Below are 18300 nucleotides of genomic sequence, written 5' to 3' on the forward strand. Positions count from 1 at the left end.
GATTCAAGTTTATTATATTAAAATATCTTATTTTTTATTACTTGTTTTAAAAATATTTTAAAATATATATGATTTTAAATTTATGTGCTATTATGAAAATAATTATATTTTAATAAGATGTTAATTTAATATTTTTAATTTTTTCAATTTAACTTGAATAATTTAACTTGATTCAATTCGACTCGATTCAAATTCCATTTCAGTTGACTCAATTTAAAAAAATTTAAATCGAATTAAGATAAAAAAAATATTTATCAATTCGATGAAGTTAAAATAATTTTACTCAATCTTATATAAAAGAGATCCGTAGATGATATTGGGTTGGGAAGGATGATGATGGTGATCGCGCATTTTATGATTGCAGTTGATGATGATCATCTTCACGTGAATCTCTGAAAAAAAATATTTTATTTAGGTGAGGCCACCAAATGAAGAAATGAAAAATTCACCGACACTGGCCCATGTGTGTTCGAAAATCGAAGCATCCTCACCCTTCCCTTCCTTACTCCACTTCACAAAGACAGTGTGGAAATAGAATAATAAAAGACAAGGATCGTCGCCGTTTAATTAATTGCTTCAACAGTTTCAGCCTCGCAAACACTGCTTGCGTTTATTCTTTGTTGACCCTGTCTTTTGATTAATGAAGTAATTTACATTTTTGGCCCTTTCTAACTATTAATATTTCAATTTCAGCTTTTAAACTCATAAACGTTATAATTTTATCTCTAACTTGGCTTCTCATTATATTTGTTCTATGATGTGTTAAAATAATTTCTTTAGCACTATCAAAAAACATGTGAATGTGTACAGAACTTAGAAGAAAAAAAGAAGAAACACGTGAATACGTGTGGGTACAAAATTTTCCAAGTTCAAAGAGCAGGTTTTGCCCTGTACTTGGATTATGTTTTTGTCTTTGTGTCTTTTTTAACGAGTGAAAATGTTTCATTCCAGGTGTGGACACTGAAACAATGGTTTGGAAGCCTAAGTAGTAAGTTTTCATCCTGCTGGTTTATCATTAAATAATAAAGTACCTTTTGTTTGGCTTCAGAAATTTATAAATATTTTCCCGAGAAAACTCTGTCTCGGTCTACACTTTCACACTGACTGAAAACAGACACTTGAAACCCTTGTGTTGAAGGTCGACTTACCCCAGGGCTAAAGAATGAGGATTGTTGAGAACAAAAATTGTAACGTGGCATTGCCGGATTAGACAGGTGGCAAGTTCTCGAGGAAGGGAAGGCATATCGAACAGAGATGTTCAGACACATTAGTGAGGGAAATTCCACTGATGTTCATGCTGGCCTCTTATTTGCTTCATCAAAGAATCGACAAACTTTGTCTACACATGCAGCAGCAACTACAAACCTCATCAACGTGATAATAACTATAAACTTGGATTTTCCTCATTCAGTGGATGGGCCTAATGACAATGTTCTCATCTATCTACCCACTTCACATGGACGACGATGAAGCTGAAATATGGTATAAACCCAAGGTCCAAGCCCAATTTGATTGATATACTTAGAAGGACTTAAAATGAAGGTCATTTCAGTTTTTATTGAGGCTCAAGTCTTCCATTTATCTGTTTAAAAAGCCCATAGAGAAAATGAAAATTCAGGAATGTCCCAGAATAGAAGTGTCTAGTCATGTAATTGGAACAGGCGTGTGGATAAATGTCCTAGAAAATTATTTAAACCTAAAATAGAATAATCTTCTCAACACTAGAATTCTAAAGAAAACAACCAAAAAAAAGGTAAAGAAAAGATCTTGTGAAGACTAGAATTTTCCGCAAGTCCTATAAAAACCCCACTCCAGGTGCTCTAAGTACTCAGACAAGCAAAGCATACAAAAATCAAGACGAGTTTCTCAATCTCCCAAAATATCATAATCCAAGTTTCCTGTTAATCCCAGTTTTCTATCCTGAAAATGGCTATGATTCCAAGCTTTTTTGGCAACCGCCGCAGCAATGTCTTTGATCCTTTCTCTCTTGATGTATGGGATCCTTTCAAGGACTTCCCCCTTTCTTCTTCACTCACCTCACAAACCCCGGAAACCTCAGCGTTTGTGAATATCCGAATTGACTGGAAAGAAACCCCAGAAGCGCACGTGTTCAAGGCTGATGTTCCGGGGCTTAAGAAAGAAGAGGTGAAAGTGGAGGTTGAAGATGACAGAGTGCTTCAGATAAGCGGAGAGAGGAACATTGAGAAGGAAGACAAGAATGACACATGGCATCGCGTGGAACGCAGCAGTGGGAAGTTTATGAGGAGGTTCAGGTTGCCTGAGAATGCCAAGATGGATCAGATCAAGGCTTCCATGGAAAATGGTGTGCTTACTGTCACTGTTCCCAAACTGGAAGTGAAAAAGCCCGATGTCAAGGCTATTGACATTTCTGGCTAAACGATTGAACTTGGGTTTCTAAACCGTGTCTTTCAACACTGGCAGATCAGAGTTCAGTTCCCACTATGCGCGATCCATAATATATGTGTGTTTACGTATGTATGTATAAAACTTTTAAATAACGTTGTGATTTGTAATGGTCTTAATTTTGTAGTTTGGTCTTTTATGTATCTGTAATAATATAAATATCTCAATTTTATATATCTGTTTGCGAAGTTCTGTTTTTTCTTAGATTGAATACCCTATGCCTTGACTCATTCCCTTTTATAAACTTTCTTATGACCTTTTCCCCTTCGATAGTCTCCGAAAAGTTGCTGATAAACAGTTCCAACTCGCGCAAATATTTTCCGAGGTTGAGTTCCAGCGGCAGTGGCTCCAAAAAGAAAATCTGCCATTGCTTTAGGAGTCGACACTTTGGGGTGCGCATTTCACTGTTAGTCCTTTTTCTTCTTCTTCTGTAACTTCATTGTGAAATCTTCAGGCAACAACTTGCCCGAGCACCGAAAAGGAGGGCCTCTTTGTTGTTCCTCAGCCATTTCCCATGACAGTCGTTCTCATATAAAACTGAATTAGGAGCTCTGTTTCGTCAAGCCACTATCTGCACCTTCTATATCCTCTTCTAGTAAACTGCTAGAAGCAGTTGGAACAATAGCATTGTTCGTTGTGTCTGTATTCACGGTGTAAGATTTTAGCTACAATATTGAAGCTTGTTGCTGTACTGCAAGAAAGATCAGTGACATGGCGTCTTTATCCACTGTGTAGATTTTAGCTATAATATTGAAGCTCAGCGACACAAATATTAAGGAAATATACCTTGCGAGGGCATATAACCCTCTTGCTGGGGTTGTGGAAATGAATGCTATGTGAGTAGATGGCAGCACTGGTGGATGCTTTGAAGCTCTCCTGCTTATGCGCCACGGTTTCTGTTCAAGTACATGAATTTAGGGTGAGTTTGGATCGGTGGTGCGTTTACTTGCGGTTAGTGTAAAAACAGCGGTAGCGGTGAGATTAGATACTGTAGCGATACTGTAGTGTGAGATAAAAAGTAAACTAAATGCACCGCACTGCATCATACTGCACCAATTGCCGATCCAAACCCACCCTTAGTGACAGAGCCAGGACATTAATATTGGGGTGAAAGTTAAAATTATAAGTATTATGTAATAGGCGATTTAAACATATAGACAATCGATTTAAAAAAAGCGGTATTCTAATATGAAAATTAATTTAAACATATAAAAAATATATTCAAAAGAAACAATATTCTAACAATTAAGATAAAATAGTTACTGTTTGACTTGATTAATACTTTTTTATTCTATTTTCATAGGAATGCTCACTGCTTCACAAGCTGATATAATTTTAAACAAAGTGACAAATGTTTTCTCTCTTACTTTGGCTGTAACTTACTGTAACATTATCTAACTATTTTTGTTTCGTTTTTACAATTCTAACAAGTTAAAAACTATTTCCTAATCATTTTTCATAGAAAAACATACACATTTCTCTTAATTTTATAAGCTTCCAAGTTCCATCAATATCTTTTAATGGTAACTTTTAATATACTTAATAAAAAAAAAGCTATTGGTACATATATGTAAAACAAATTTCGAATATTTAAAATCTATGAAAAGTTTAAAAAAAAACATACCTTATATTTCAAATTTGGAGGAAAAATAATAAATAAATTTTTTTTCTTCTTTTCTTGCTAAGCACCATATGAATCTTTTTTTTTTCTTTATATATATATATTATTATATTACTTATAAAATATTATTATATTAAGTAAACTATTAAATAAACATTAAACTATTATTATTTAATAAAAATATCATTTAGAAATTAGAATGAGTAATTTAGCTTCTTCAAAAAGATTTTTTCTTTATTTTTATTAATAATATATTTTTAATATTATTTTTAATCCTATAAAAATATTAGAAAGTCTTACTTATATTTCTAGGAGAGCTATAATATATATACAAAGAAAAAAATTTCAAAGATCTTAAACCTTAAAGGGGCTTACTTATATTTTTGAGATAGCCATAACATAAATTTACAAAAAAAATTAAACTTTGGGGCTAATTATGATCTTTCTCAGCTCTCTCAAAAATCTGGGTCAATGATTTCTCGAGCCCTGCTTTGCAACTGATGTTGGTAGAAAGCAAGGTGATTGTTAGGATTAGGAAAGTTTAGAAGCCATGGCATGAAAAGGGGACATGGAACCAACACCAATTTATGTAGAATCCATCTTCTCGGTGAAAATGTCCGGCAGTTTTTTATGCTTTTGACAAGGCACTATTAGCTGGATAGCTGTCATAGCGCACCATAAAAACGTAATCCAGAATGCTCAAGGGGTTCCAAACAATTTCGATTCCCGTAGCATACAAGACACTAAAAGTATGTTTAAGAAAAAGACGATACAAAGTATAACATGATTGAAATATAACAGTAGTTGCTGATATCCAAGAGTTACGCTAGATGATGGAAGCATTTCTTTTGATTTAAATCATGTTTTCCTCCAATAAAACTGCCCTTTTGCTGCTTTCATGGAATATCTCATTTATGCTAGGTTTAATAAAAATATTATTATTTTCACATGTTTTATTTTACTAAGAAATGAATCCCAATTGAAACTTTTTAACCACTTACATAATTTGTTTATTGCTAAAAAAAGAAAATACTTATTTTGAAAAGTTATTCTATTTTACGAGAGTTTTTGTTCATCATTTAATTTCAAATTTGAATTTATATTAATTATACTATAGTTTATATCAATTATTTTAGAATATGTACTAAAAAGCTTTTTCCTCATTTTATTATCCTAATAGCCAAACATAGCATTAATAAACAAAGCTGGAGCGACTGTTGACTAATTCAGGAAAAGAAGAAAAAAAGAAAAAGCAGTGCTAGAAAAAGGGATATATCATGAAATTGGTTAAGGAAAAATCGAAGATTTGGGCTCTAAGTTCTGTATGAGAAATATGTGATGGGTAGAAGACACCCCAACAAAGGTAAAAGGGCGTCCGTTACTTGGGTTTCTATTGCCAAAGTCGGCCCCTCTATGGAAAAAGGGATGAGAAGACAAATGCATAATGGGAAAGAACCGAAAGATACAAACTTTTGATGAGATGGTCCTTGGCATGACAACATACATGGGCCTCTGCCCAAGAGTGAAGATATGTTGCAATTTAAAGACACGGAAACGAGTATTGAAGAAAAAGGCAACACTCTAGTTTCTGTCATGCCCCCTAGAGAGATAGGTGATAAAATTGTTAGTCTCCAGCTTTCAATGAATGACGAAGCTATTGACACCCTTAGATGGGGTCCTGTTGGTGATTGCAGGTCGCTACTGCTTAAGTTGACCACTGTTTCACTCAAGCACATATTCAGGGAGGGGAATCGATATGCGAACAAGTTAACTCAATTAGGGAGTAGCTTTCAACATATTATTCTAGATTTTTTTATTAAGAATCATTTGTGTATATGTAGAAATGTAATATCTATGATCGTGATCTGTACTAAACTGTATTTTAACTTATTAGTTTTATTTTGATAAAAAGCTCTTCAAATTGTCCAAATTGATATTATCCTCTGATGGATATATTTCAAATTTTTATAAATTTGTTAAATTGAATTTTATATATATGTTTTTTAAAATTTAACTGTTCTAATTATATATTAAAATTTTAAGTTCAAATAAGTGGTTGATAAGACAGATTATACTATAATATTAAAAAAGACAGTTCGTAACTGTAAAACCAAGAATCATCGTGGAAGTTGAATGTTTCTCCCTCCGTTTGATCGACGTCCCTGTCTTAAAGCCTACTTTTGAGCAGTCAACAATGTTGTTCCAATAGGGTCGGAAGCGTGTAAATTATTGTACTAAAAAATCACACAAAGTTCAATTCCCAGGAAAGAGAGGTGGATCACATGGATCTCTTAAATACCAAGTCTTTCCTTAGACAGAATATCCCTTCTATAGTAATTTAATAGCACAATTAAATACTACTATTATACCCTCAAATATTGAAAGAAAAATAGGACAAGAAAGAACACAAGAGTTTTAACGAGGTTCGGTAAATTATACCTACGTCCTCGGGCACTAACACCAGATGATAACTTTACTATCTTCAAAGTATTACAAACAAATAGAATTCCTTAAGAATTCTCAAATGGGAGAAGAGAGAAAACTAAGAGAGAAAGATTGGTTGGGATGGTTGAAATGAGAAATGGTTAGGCCTATTTATAGTTGAAGTTCAGGGACTAACTTGCAAATGGCCTAAAAAATTAGGGACCAAAATTGCAATTATCCCTTTCAACTTTAAACAACTTGCCAACTATTTTTTTTCTTTCGGTGCCAATTGCACCTCCCACCATTTTTGACTTTTCAACAATCTCCACCTTGAAAATTTGATTAGGATAATCACATCTTCACATACTTCCTTCAACTCCCCAAATTCGATAAAGCTATCTTTTGTAGTGCCTCCAAATGCGCTCTCAAGCGCCATACACCTAAAGTGCTCAAATTCTTAGGATGTTAATCAAGTTCAAACAATGATTAAACTTGATTGTTGTTACCACCTTGGTCATCATATCTGCGGGATTATCTACTGTCGGAATCTTCTGAAGTAGAATTTTTCCTTTTTCAAAGACTTCCCGCACAAAGTGATATCTTACGTCGATATGCTTGGTTCTTGAATGATAGACTTGATTTTTCGCTAAATGAATAGCGCTCTGACTGTCACAATATAAACTTATGTGACTTTGAACAACTCCTAAGTCTTTCAACAATCCATTAAGCCAAATAGCCTCCTTAACAGCTTCTGTAACTGCCATATATTCTGCCTCTGTAGTAGACAGAGCTACTGTAGACTGTAAGGTAGACTTCCAACTCACTGGGGCTTTCGCAAGAGTAAACAGATACCCCGTAGTTGAACGACGTTTATCTAAATCACCAGCAAAGTCGGAATCAACATATCCAACTACAAACTGACCAAGTGCTTCATCCTGTTCAAAAATTAAACCAACATCTACGGTTTTTCGAAGATACCGTAGAATCCATTTCACAGCTTGCCAATGTCCTTTTCCAGGATCATGCATATACCTGCTCACAACTCCAACAGCTTGTGAAATGTCAGGCCTCGTACACATCATCGCATACATCAAACTCCCAACTGCATTAGCATATGGGACTTTTGCCATATATTCTCTTTCTTCTTCAGTTTTCGGAGATAATTGAGCACTAAGTTTCAAATGAGAAGCAAGTGGGGTACTTACATGTTTTGTGTTTTCATTTACACCAAAACATTGTAATACCTTTTTCAGATATTGCTTCTGATTCAAACAAAGCTTGCCTCTCTGTCTATCTCTACTTATCTCCATGCCAAGAATCTTCTTGGCCTCACCTAGATCTTTCATCTCGAACTCTTGATTCAACTGAGCCTTCAGCTTATCTATCTTATTTTGGCTCTTCGAAGCGATTAACATATCATCAACATACAAGAGTAGATAAATGAAAGATCCGTCATGCAGCTTCTGCAAATATACACAATTGTCATATTTGCTTCTTGTGTACTTCTGCCTTCTCATAAAGCTATCAAATCGCTTGTACCACTGCCTCGGGGATTGCTTCAATCCATATAGCGATTTGTTCAGCTTACAAACCCAATTTCTACCACCAGCATCTGTGTATCCTTCGGGCTAAGTCATATAGATCTCCTCTTCTAACTCACCATGCAAGAAAGCCGTCTTAACATCAAGTTGAGCTAGCTCCAAATTCAACTATGCTACCAAGGCCAACAAAATTCTAATGGAGGAATGCTTCACAACAGGGGAAAATACATCATTGTAGTCAATTCCCTCCTTCTGAGCGTAGCCTTTACCTACCAATCTTGCCTTGTAGCGAATATCTTCTTGCTAGGAGATCCATCTTTCTTTGCGAATACTCACTTGCATCCGATTGCCCTTTTACCTTTCGGTAATTGCGCCAACTCCCAAGTATTGTTCTTCCGGAGAGACTGCATTTCTTCATCCATGGCACTTTTCCATTTATCACTTTCTAAGCTTTGCATTGCTTCTTGATAAGTGATAGGAATATCATCAACAACGGGAAGGGCATAGGCCACCATATCAGTAAATCGAGCAGGTTTACGAATTTCTCTCCGTGGCCTTGCAACTGCAACTGGTTCTGGTGTACTTAGTGGTTCTTGGGTCAGAACCTCTTCAACCTCTTCAACCTCTAATTCCTCCATTGTAGCTGGAGAATTAGACTTATTAACTGGGCAAATCCACATCTGCTCAAACTCCACCTGTTTTGGAGTACACTCCACCTGCTGTGGAGTATAGCTCGTCTGAATATCTTTATCTGCTACCTTTTTCAATGTGGCAGATTCATCAAAGATAACATCTCTGCTACAGATCATTTTCTTTGTGCTTAAGCACCAAAGGCGAAATCCCTTCACTCCAGAAGTGATTCCCATAAAGAGAGCTTTCTTTGCCCTCGGATCTAACTTTGACTCATTCACATGGTAATATGCAGTGGTTCCAAACACATGTAAGGAATCATAATCTGTAGCCGGTTTTCCAGACCATACCTCCATAGGAGTTTTTCTTTCTAATACAGATAATGGCAAACGATTAATAAGATGGCCAGCGTATGTTACAGCCTCAGCCCAAAATTGCTTGCCCAACCCAGCATTGGACAACATACATCGAACTTTCTCCAACAATGTTCGATTCATACGCTCTGCCAATCCATTCTGCTGTGGTGTATCCCTAACTGTGAAGTGTCGAACAATACCATACTCTTGGCACACATCGAAGAACGGATCACTTTTATATTCCCCTCCATTGTCCGTCCTGAGCCGCTTGATTTTCTTGCCAGTCTGGTTTTCGATCATAGTTTTCCATTTAAGAAAAACTCTAAGCACTTCATCCTTAGTTCTCATGGTATACACCCAAACTCTTCTGGAAAAGTCATCAACAAAAGTAACAAAGTAGTGTTTTCCTCCCAATGAAGGTGTCTTGGAAGGCCCTCACACATCTGAGTGAACATATTCCAAAATACCTTTTGTATTATGGATAGCAGTGCCGAATTTCACTCTCTTTTGCTTTCCCAGAACACAGTGCTCACAAAATTTTAATTTGCAAGCCTTTGCACCTTTCAACAATCCTTGCTTTGCCAGAATTTGCAAGGATTTTTCGCTGGCATGTCCCAACTTCATATGCCACAACTGCATTGAGTCCAAGTCTTTGTTACCGGAAGCTGCAGCAACTGCTCCAATAACTGTACTACCTTGGTAGTAATACAAGTTATTTTTCCTGATGCCCTTCAATATCACAAGTGCGCCAGATGTCACTTTCAAAACCCCATCTCTCATAGTAACAACTGAACCATTGGATTCCAAGGCTCCCAATGAGATGAGATTTTTCTTCAAACTGGGCACGTACCGAACATCAGTCAGAACTCTGGTTGATCCATCTTTATTCTTTAATTGGATTGAACCTATCCCAACAGTTTTACAGGCATTATCATTGCCCATATAAACAACTCCTCCATTTAGTTCTACTAAATCAGAGAACCACTCCCGGTTAGGGGACATATGATAGGTACAACCCGAATCCAATATCCACTCATCTGAATGGAACGACGACGATGATGCAACCAGTGATAGTTCAGAGTCACTAGTATCATGCTTTGCAACACAAACATCTACAGCAGCTTTTCCCTTATTCTTCAGCTTTGGACAATTTTTCTTCCAGTGGCCTTTTTCATGACAAAAAGCACATTCATCTTTCCCGAGTCTGGACTTTGACTTTGATCTCCCCTTTTGAGTTTTCTTCCGAGTTTATGAACGACCTCGGACTACTAAAGCTTCTGTATCTCTGATTGAGTTTTTCTGTTTGTCCTTCTTTCTCTGTTCATAACTGTATAAGGCCGCACAGACTTCGTTCAGAGATATATCACTCCTGCCATGAAGTAGAGTAGTTTCTAGGAACTCAAACTCCTCAGGAAGTGACCCCAACAGCATCAAAGCCAAATCTTCATCTTTGAATGTCTCATCCATATTCAGCAAATCAGTGACTAACTGATTAAATTTGGTGATGTGATCATTCATTGTGGTACTTGGGACGTATGTGAAGCGAAACAGTCTTTTCTTCAAGTGGAGCTTATTTTGACTGTTTTTCTTCAAAAAATTTTCTTCAAGTGCCACCCACAACTTATTTGCAGAAGTCTCCTTTGAAAAAGCATACCTCTGCTCTCGAGAAAGGCATGATCGAATTGTGCCACATGCCAACCGATTGATCGCCTTCCAATCTTTCTCCTGTACATCATCTGGTTTCTCTTCATCAATGGCAATGTCTAGACCCTGCTGAAAAAGGGCATCTAGAACCTCACTTTGCCACATACCAAAATGGCCCGTGCCATCAAAGATCTCCACGCTCAATCTTGCATTTGCAATTGTCGGTCTTGTCCACATGGACGATGTTGAAACTCCTACACCGACCGTTTTCTCCATAATCTTTCAATATACCTAAGGAAATCTTTTCTGATGTGGAAGATCAGTTCAAACTGCAACCACAGAGCATACTACGATTAACCTTCGGCTCTGATACCACTTGTTGTTCCAATAGGGTCGGAAGCGTATAAATTATTGTACTAAAAAATCACACAAAGTTCAATTCCCAGGAAAGAGAGGTGGATCACATGGATCTCTTAAATACCAAGTCTTTCCTTAGACAGAATATCCCTTCTATAGTAATTTAATAGCACAATTAAATACTACTATTATACCCTCAAATATTGAAAGAAAAATAGGACAAGAAAGAACACAAGAGTTTTAACGAGGTTCGGTAAATTATACCTACGTCCTCGGGCACTAACACCAGATGATAACTTTACTATCTTCAAAGTATTACAAACAAATAGAATTCCTTAAGAATTCTCAAATGGGAGAAGAGAGAAAACTAAGAGAGAAAGATTGGTTGGGATGGTTGAAATGAGAAATGGTTAGGCCTATTTATAGTTGAAGTTCAGGGACTAACTTGCAAATGGCCTAAAAAATTAGGGACCAAAATTGCAATTATCCCTTTCAACTTTAAACAACTTGCCAACTATTTTTTTTCTTTCGGTGCCAATTGCACCTCCCACCATTTTTGACTTTTCAACAATCTCCACCTTGAAAATTTGATTAGGATAATCACATCTTCACATACTTCCTTCAACTCCCCAAATTCGATAAAGCTATCTTTTGTAGTGCCTCCAAATGCGCTCTCAAGCGCCATACACCTAAAGTGCTCAAATTCTCAGGATGTTAATCAAGTTCAAACAATGATTAAACTTGATTGTTGTTACCACCTTGGTCATCATATCTGCGGGATTATCTACTGTCGGAATCTTCTGAAATAGAATTTTTCCTTTTTCAAAGACTTCCCGCACAAAGTGATATCTTACGTCGATATGCTTGGTTCTTGAATGATAGACTTGATTTTTCGCTAAATAAATAGCGCTCTGACTGTCACAATATAAACTTATGTGACTTTGAACAACTCCTAAGTCTTTCAACAATCAATACATGGGCGTAATGGTTACAGTCTTCGACTAAGAGAAATGGAACTGATTTACCAAAGCTTCAGCAAAGTACATCAACTCTTTATAAGAGGAGATGTTTGTCAAGCATCTTCATACAGTATATGAGCTTTATAGTTTTAAAGATCGAAAACCAAAAAGAGGCGATTTTCAAGGAAGACGAATGCAGTCCTCCCATCATTTTGACAGCAAAGTTGAATCCAGAAACAGAGGAGTAGAGAAATGAAAGAACAATTTACATTTATTGATAGAAACTTGATAACATTACAAACTGTAATTTGATAATAACTTCAACCTGTCATCCACAAACAAGGGATCTTGTTTATTCATCTAAACAAGACATGGAAAACATAAAACACACGCCGAACATGAAGACACAGAGTACCTTATAATAGCTTTAGTATGTCAAGAACAAAACCATTGAAGCTCTTTTAACCAGATATCTCAATGGCTTTGACGTCAGGTTTCTTCACTTCCACCTTAGGAACGGTAACCGTAAGAACTCCATTTTCCATTGAAGCCTTGACTTGATCCATCTTCACATTCTCGGGCAACCTAAACCTCCTCGAAAACTTCCCACTACTCCGCTCCACACGGTGCCAGGTGTCGTTCTTGTCTTCCTTTTCTATTTTCCTCTCCCCACTGATTTGAAGCACCCTGTCATCTTCAACCTCCACTTTAACTTCTTCTTTCTTAAGCCCTGGAAGATCAGCCTTAAAGACGTGAGCTTCAGGGGTTTCCTTCCAGTCCATGCGGGCATTGACAAAAGCCGAGGTTTCTGGGGAACCTGTCGTCAGTGAAGAAGGGAAAGGGAAGTCCTTGAAAGGATCCCATACATCAAGAGCGAAAGGATCGAAGACGCTGCTCCTTCGGTTACCAAATAAACTCGGGATCATAGCCATTTCGCTTACCCAACCGAAACAATGATCAACGAAAAACTGAAAAAGAAAATGGAAACTGAAAGTTTTTGATTGCTGAGTGTTTCAGATAATCTTGCTGATGCTAATGAACTATGTCATGTTGAGAATTTATAACAAGCTGAAGAGGAATCTAGTATTTTCCCCAACTTTCATGTTTGTCTTTTGGGTCTTAAAATTTTAAATTATATTTCATGAACATTAGAGAATTAGCGCGAATGATCTGGATTCTACTGCTGTCCGAATTGGGCCCAAGTCTACTTATTTATGATTTCTTATATTGAAATTACAGCATAATATTTTTAAAAGGAAAAGAAATCCAAAGTGGAGCTTGCCATATATGTATAGGTGCCAAGAAAATTAAAATTAAATAGTACAAATTTAGCAGTGCAAATTGGGATAATGTACTGTAAACTGTCAGCTAAAAACCCTAAAATTTTGTTCTTATTAGCAAAGGTTTTTTTAATACAAATTCAAAAAATTGATAAAATTTATATGCAATCAAAGTAAAATTTTACAGTACTTGGCATAGCAACCACAATGAATCATGATCATGGCATGGCAGCACCACCATTGTCAATGAATGGCACCTCGGGGATGCACTACGGCAAGAAGATGATGATGATGCATATGACCTTCTTCTGGGGCAAGGACGCCGAGATCCTATTCTCGGGGTGGCCAGGCAGGCGTTTGGGTGGCGGCATGTATGCATTAGCCTTGATATTCATCTTTTTTCTTGCGTTCCTTGTTGAATGGATCTCTCATTCTCGGTTGATCAAGCCAGGTGGAGCGAACAATGTGTGGGCTGGCGTGGTGCAAAGTTTGTTGCATGCCGTGCGGGTTGGTCTTGCTTATTTGGTAATGCTTGCTGTCATGTCCTTTAATGGTGGGGGTGTTTTTGATGGCGATTGCTGGTCATATGTTAGGCTTTTTGTTGTTTGGTAGTAGGGTTTTCAAGAGAAATATGGATATATTGTCTTCTGAAAAAACATCTGATCATCTTCCTCCTATGAGCTGCTGATTGTTCACATAAGTGTATTGGATCCTTCTGTTTCAATTCCTTAATTAAATTTATATCTCATTGTAGTACTTGTGAAATTTATAGCAATGTAGGATATGGAAAATGTTAAATCTGAGACTATCGAATAAAAGTAAATGAAATAAGCTTCAATTTGAACATTCTTTTACTCCACACTTAATAAGATCATAAAAGAACCAAAACAATTTACAGGCTTCTAAACAAGGTCAGTGGCCCGTTTTATTGAATAAGTGCAACGGTCTCGAGCTAAAGCTTGCACCGACATATATTCGCATTCAGTACTTGAATAGAATTTTGGTAACTTGATAAAAGAAATCAAGCCATCATCTACTTGCAACGAACATATGGGGCATAATGATCCAACAATTAGCCCTACAAATTGCATGCCTTACGCATTCAAAGAATTTGAATGGAAAAACAGAAAGCAATATGAATGCTGATCAATCGCTTTCATCATTGCAAGCTGTAGCACTGGATCTTGTCCTTATGTTTGCCAGAAACATAGATCACTAGTCAAAATGGAAACAGAAAGATTATCACATTCATCAGAATTATGAAGAAGATTTGGATCATTTCAATACCGACATACGTACACACATACGCACATGCACATATACATAAACACAGAAGACACAATCTGGAAGGAGTCGTTAGATCTTGGAAATGGAAAGAATCTGACCCCACAAACCACAAGCAAGCACTTATTTTCCAACTTCTCCCACACAGCAACAGTTGATAAACGAAAAAAATACAGCAAAAGGACAAAAGGGTGCACAAATGACAAAACTTTGAGGGGCGCTGGCAAATCAGAAAACCACCCTGTCTTACCCTTTAAGCACCTAAAAAGAGGCTAAAGTCTGAAGTTCAGTCTTTTCGTCCAAGAAACTTTGAAAAAATTGGAACTTTCCAAGTGACACTTGAAAGCTATTTTCAAGCTTATAGTGATAGAGATTGCATGGACGCATATGGATTAGTGTTCTTCTCTTCTGGGTATATTTGTCTATTATTTTATGTTACAAGTGGGCCAAGTGGGTCTTCTCTCTAGAATTTGAGTGAAAGGCACGAATTTGGTTTCTGGGTCTGGGCTATAGCATAGGCAAGCAACAAGAAACTTGTATAGAATGTTTACAAGAGGCCAGAAATTTTGTTTCAATGAGATGAAGTTCACTGCTGCTAATGATTCATGTCATCTTTATTCTCACTTTTAATTTTGTTTACTTTTTAATAATGTGTAAATGAAAAACCAATCAATTTCCTTTATTTGTCAAAGTACTTAATCATCACAATGATATCCCATGATATAAGGATGGGTTTGAGAAACCAAAGGAAGTTTCATATTGCTTATAGCTGATTTTATTACAAGGATTTTACAAAAGACATCTCCAATAAGCTTACAAATACTTAAGCCTGCAGCCAGAGGAAGGTACAAAGACTGTCTGTACCCATCATTTTCATAAAGCAAATTTATTTCATTTTCCCATCTAAATTAAAACCCTTTAAAACAAGGGGGAAAGTGAAGAAGAAAAATACATATTCTTAACCCTAGATTCCCTATATTTTGACCACTGTCTGTATTTTATTTTGGCTTTTTTTTCCTCTTTTATTCTGCCTTGAACTTGTTTTGTATTGTTCCCTTCATACATTTAGCTTTGATTGAGAGAGGCAGAGGGGATTGTTATTTTAATATGTCCATTCTTGAGGTAGATTCATTTCTTGATGGTTCAAAGCCGGCACCGTCTTGGACTGATACTTTTGCAGTGAATGCATGCTATTATTCCTCCCACTTACACAAGCATCTGTATAGGAATCATTTTTTAAAAAAAGGTATTCTTTCAAAATTAAGTCGCTAAAGGATGAAGACAAATGCGAAAAAAAAGAGATTTTTTTTTCTCACCGTGTTGTAGGGGAAAAGCACTATTACTGGACCTTGTTGGAACACCTGTTTTCTCGAAGTGGAGCTTCAGTGCCTGTACTACTCTTGCAGGAATCAGAACTGTGGCACATCCTGACCAGAACAAAATCCAGGTATAAATATCTAGGAAGGAATATCTGTTATGAGGCTATCAATTTTCTTACAAAATTCATGAAATCATGAATCTAGATTTCCAATTCTAACATCTGTAAAACCAGACTTTTATTTAAAGCAACATGCAAATAGACTAAGGGGGGACCATGACAAGGTGAAGATTCCAGTTCACGTTAATCAAAATTTTGGACACTAGCAATGGAGGAAAGATTTGTTGATGAAATGGAATCTGAGAACATGGGTGGGAATATAAAAGAAAATTATCAGATTACATGGTCAAAACTAAGGAAACCAAAATAGTAAAATGTAAACCTAATCAGAAGATGGGATGGAATTGGGAGTTGATCGTCCACTGAACACTTAACCACTCCCCCCAACAAATCCAACCAAACTTTTGCCTAAATCCTAAAGGCACACCCCAGAAATTACATAAAAGTAACCTTTCAATTATTTTAAGAACCAAAAGTCAAAAATAAAAAGCTAAGGAAAGGTACTTTTTTTTAACCTTGTTTCTTGCGTGACTCAGTAGGGGTTCCTCCTATTCCACGAGGCAAGAATACCCCGGTTCCACAAGAACCATTTCTTGAACCGGATGCATTCAGGAAAACCGCTCTCATACGAGAACCGGCTTGTTGGTTGCTTTGTTGTTGTTGTTGTTGTTGCTGCTGCTGTTGCAGATTATACCAGGGATTATTAGAGTTAGTGACGGCTTTTTGGCCATTGTTAAACCCACCGAACACTCTTCCTTTGCTTTGATGATAATGCTTAACCCTTGGCTTTTGTTCCATTTGCTTCATAGCTTGCTCCTGTTTAAGCCTGTAAAGCTGTAAATATTATATGAAGGAAAATTAGTGCTGTTTCATCTGTAAATTAAGTCTTCAAAAGTAATGATGTTCATTCTTACTTGGATTGCTCTTATTTGATCATCAATAAGGGCTTGTTTTGATTGAATTCCAGCATTCAGGTTTCCCCCAGAAACTTGGATTGAATTGGATGTACTTGAAAATCTCTCACCTTGGTTATATCTTGCCGTTTCTTCAGTTATCTTCATCTTTTCAAAATTCCCAACCCAAGGTGCCATTGGAGGAGATGGCTCCCTAGATGGTACTATTGGACCATCCAGGTTCGAGCCAAACTGTGACCACAGCGTTGATTCCGGTGAACCAGCCAAACCCCATGACTTGAAAACAACAGTGAAGGAAAAATAAAAAGGATCAGTTTTTTAATGTAAAACATATCGAATCTTTGGTATTATTAACATGATCAAGAAGAATAGAGGATGGGATACCTTTTCAAGTTTATCATCATCAGGAAGCATGTACTGAGCCATCTGGCGAGTCAACTCACCAATGTAATCGTCTTCTTCTCGAGTGCTGTCTGTTGAGCTTGAACTCGGCTGATCGGAGCCAATAGGTGAACTCAACCCGGATCCAAGGTTATCTTGAGGAGTGAAAAACTGAGAAGGAAGCAATAACTCAAAGTTGTGTAGGTCAACAGCCATCATTTAATGGAAATATAAGTTTTGCACTTTAAAGTGACACTGGAAAAATCAGGTGAGTGGCTTGATGATTTGCTATTATGGATGTCGCTGGTTCGACAAGATACAATTATTACCTGATCTACTACACATGAACACTGAAAAAAAAGAGAAAGAGAACAAGAGAGTAATAAAGAGAGGGTGTGGGAGAGAATCCTGTGGGACTTTGTAACCGATGTTATAAGGAATGGAAATATGGGAATTTTGGGTTACTTCTTGGGTTCTTTTTAAGATACAGACAATATTAAAAAAAACAAGACAAGTTGAGCAAAGGAAGACTTATATAATGTTGTTTTTCCATTTATGTGCGGTGCTTGTTTTGTGTTATGTATGTTGGTTATAGCAGGTAGGACTTTAGACTTGTCCAAACTCAGCAAAATTCACCTCACCTGCCATTTGTTAGGGAGTTGCACTCTGGGTAATTAAAAAATTTTGATTTTTTAATAATAATATTAGAATTACTAATTTAAAATATAAGCAAATTGTTGAATAAGGTACAAATTGAGGGGTTTGAGGTTGATTGTTTCCACAAACAAAATAAAGGTTAATGTGGTTGACCGAGGATCAGTACTTTTGTTCTGTCTTCACATTCAAGTGTAAATAGAACAACTTATTCCATTTGTACCCAAAACAAAAGGTTTTGTAGTAACTGGACCTTGTTAAAAAGAGAAGATTTTGGTTTGCCTTTATTATATTTCCTTTAAGGTTTCGCAATTTAGTCAACAAAAAAAAAATTAAAGCTGATTAATGGGAGCAGGTGAGAATGAACAGAGATTTTGGTTGGAAAGATTTGGT

At 36.5% G+C, this 18300-nt stretch overlaps 3 protein-coding genes and 1 pseudogene across 3 annotated transcripts; 2 read left to right on the forward strand and 2 right to left on the reverse strand.

Annotated features, from left to right (window-relative positions):
• The first annotated feature begins 1697 nt into the window (after positions 1 to 1697).
• On the forward strand, positions 1698 to 2598 carry LOC107906589 (17.3 kDa class I heat shock protein). Its single transcript, XM_016833627.2, has one exon. It carries the CDS (start codon positions 1927 to 1929, stop codon positions 2395 to 2397), a length of 471 nt encoding a protein of 156 aa, XP_016689116.2. The 5' UTR covers positions 1698 to 1926; the 3' UTR covers positions 2398 to 2598.
• A 9611-nt stretch (positions 2599 to 12209) lies between these two features.
• Positions 12210 to 12888, reverse strand: LOC107906588 (17.3 kDa class I heat shock protein). Its single transcript, XM_016833626.2, has one exon. The coding sequence runs from the start codon at positions 12886 to 12888 to the stop codon at positions 12418 to 12420; it is 471 nt and encodes a 156-aa protein (XP_016689115.1). The 3' UTR covers positions 12210 to 12417.
• Positions 12889 to 13443: 555 nt separating this feature from the next.
• LOC107903247 (copper transporter 6-like) lies at positions 13444 to 14041 on the forward strand (annotated as a pseudogene).
• Positions 14042 to 15268: 1227 nt separating this feature from the next.
• On the reverse strand, positions 15269 to 18074 carry LOC107906587 (uncharacterized). Its single transcript, XM_016833625.2, has 5 exons — positions 17257 to 18074; positions 16873 to 17148; positions 16474 to 16792; positions 15837 to 15947; positions 15269 to 15738 (listed from the first exon to the last, which is right to left on the reverse strand). Exons 1-5 carry the CDS (start codon positions 17470 to 17472, stop codon positions 15623 to 15625), a joined length of 1038 nt encoding a protein of 345 aa, XP_016689114.1. The 5' UTR covers positions 17473 to 18074; the 3' UTR covers positions 15269 to 15622.
• Positions 18075 to 18300: the final 226 nt, after the last annotated feature.

This window comes from Gossypium hirsutum, chromosome D05 (genome assembly GCF_007990345.1).
Source record: "Gossypium hirsutum isolate 1008001.06 chromosome D05, Gossypium_hirsutum_v2.1, whole genome shotgun sequence".
In the NCBI taxonomy this organism is placed as follows: domain Eukaryota; kingdom Viridiplantae; phylum Streptophyta; class Magnoliopsida; order Malvales; family Malvaceae; genus Gossypium; species Gossypium hirsutum.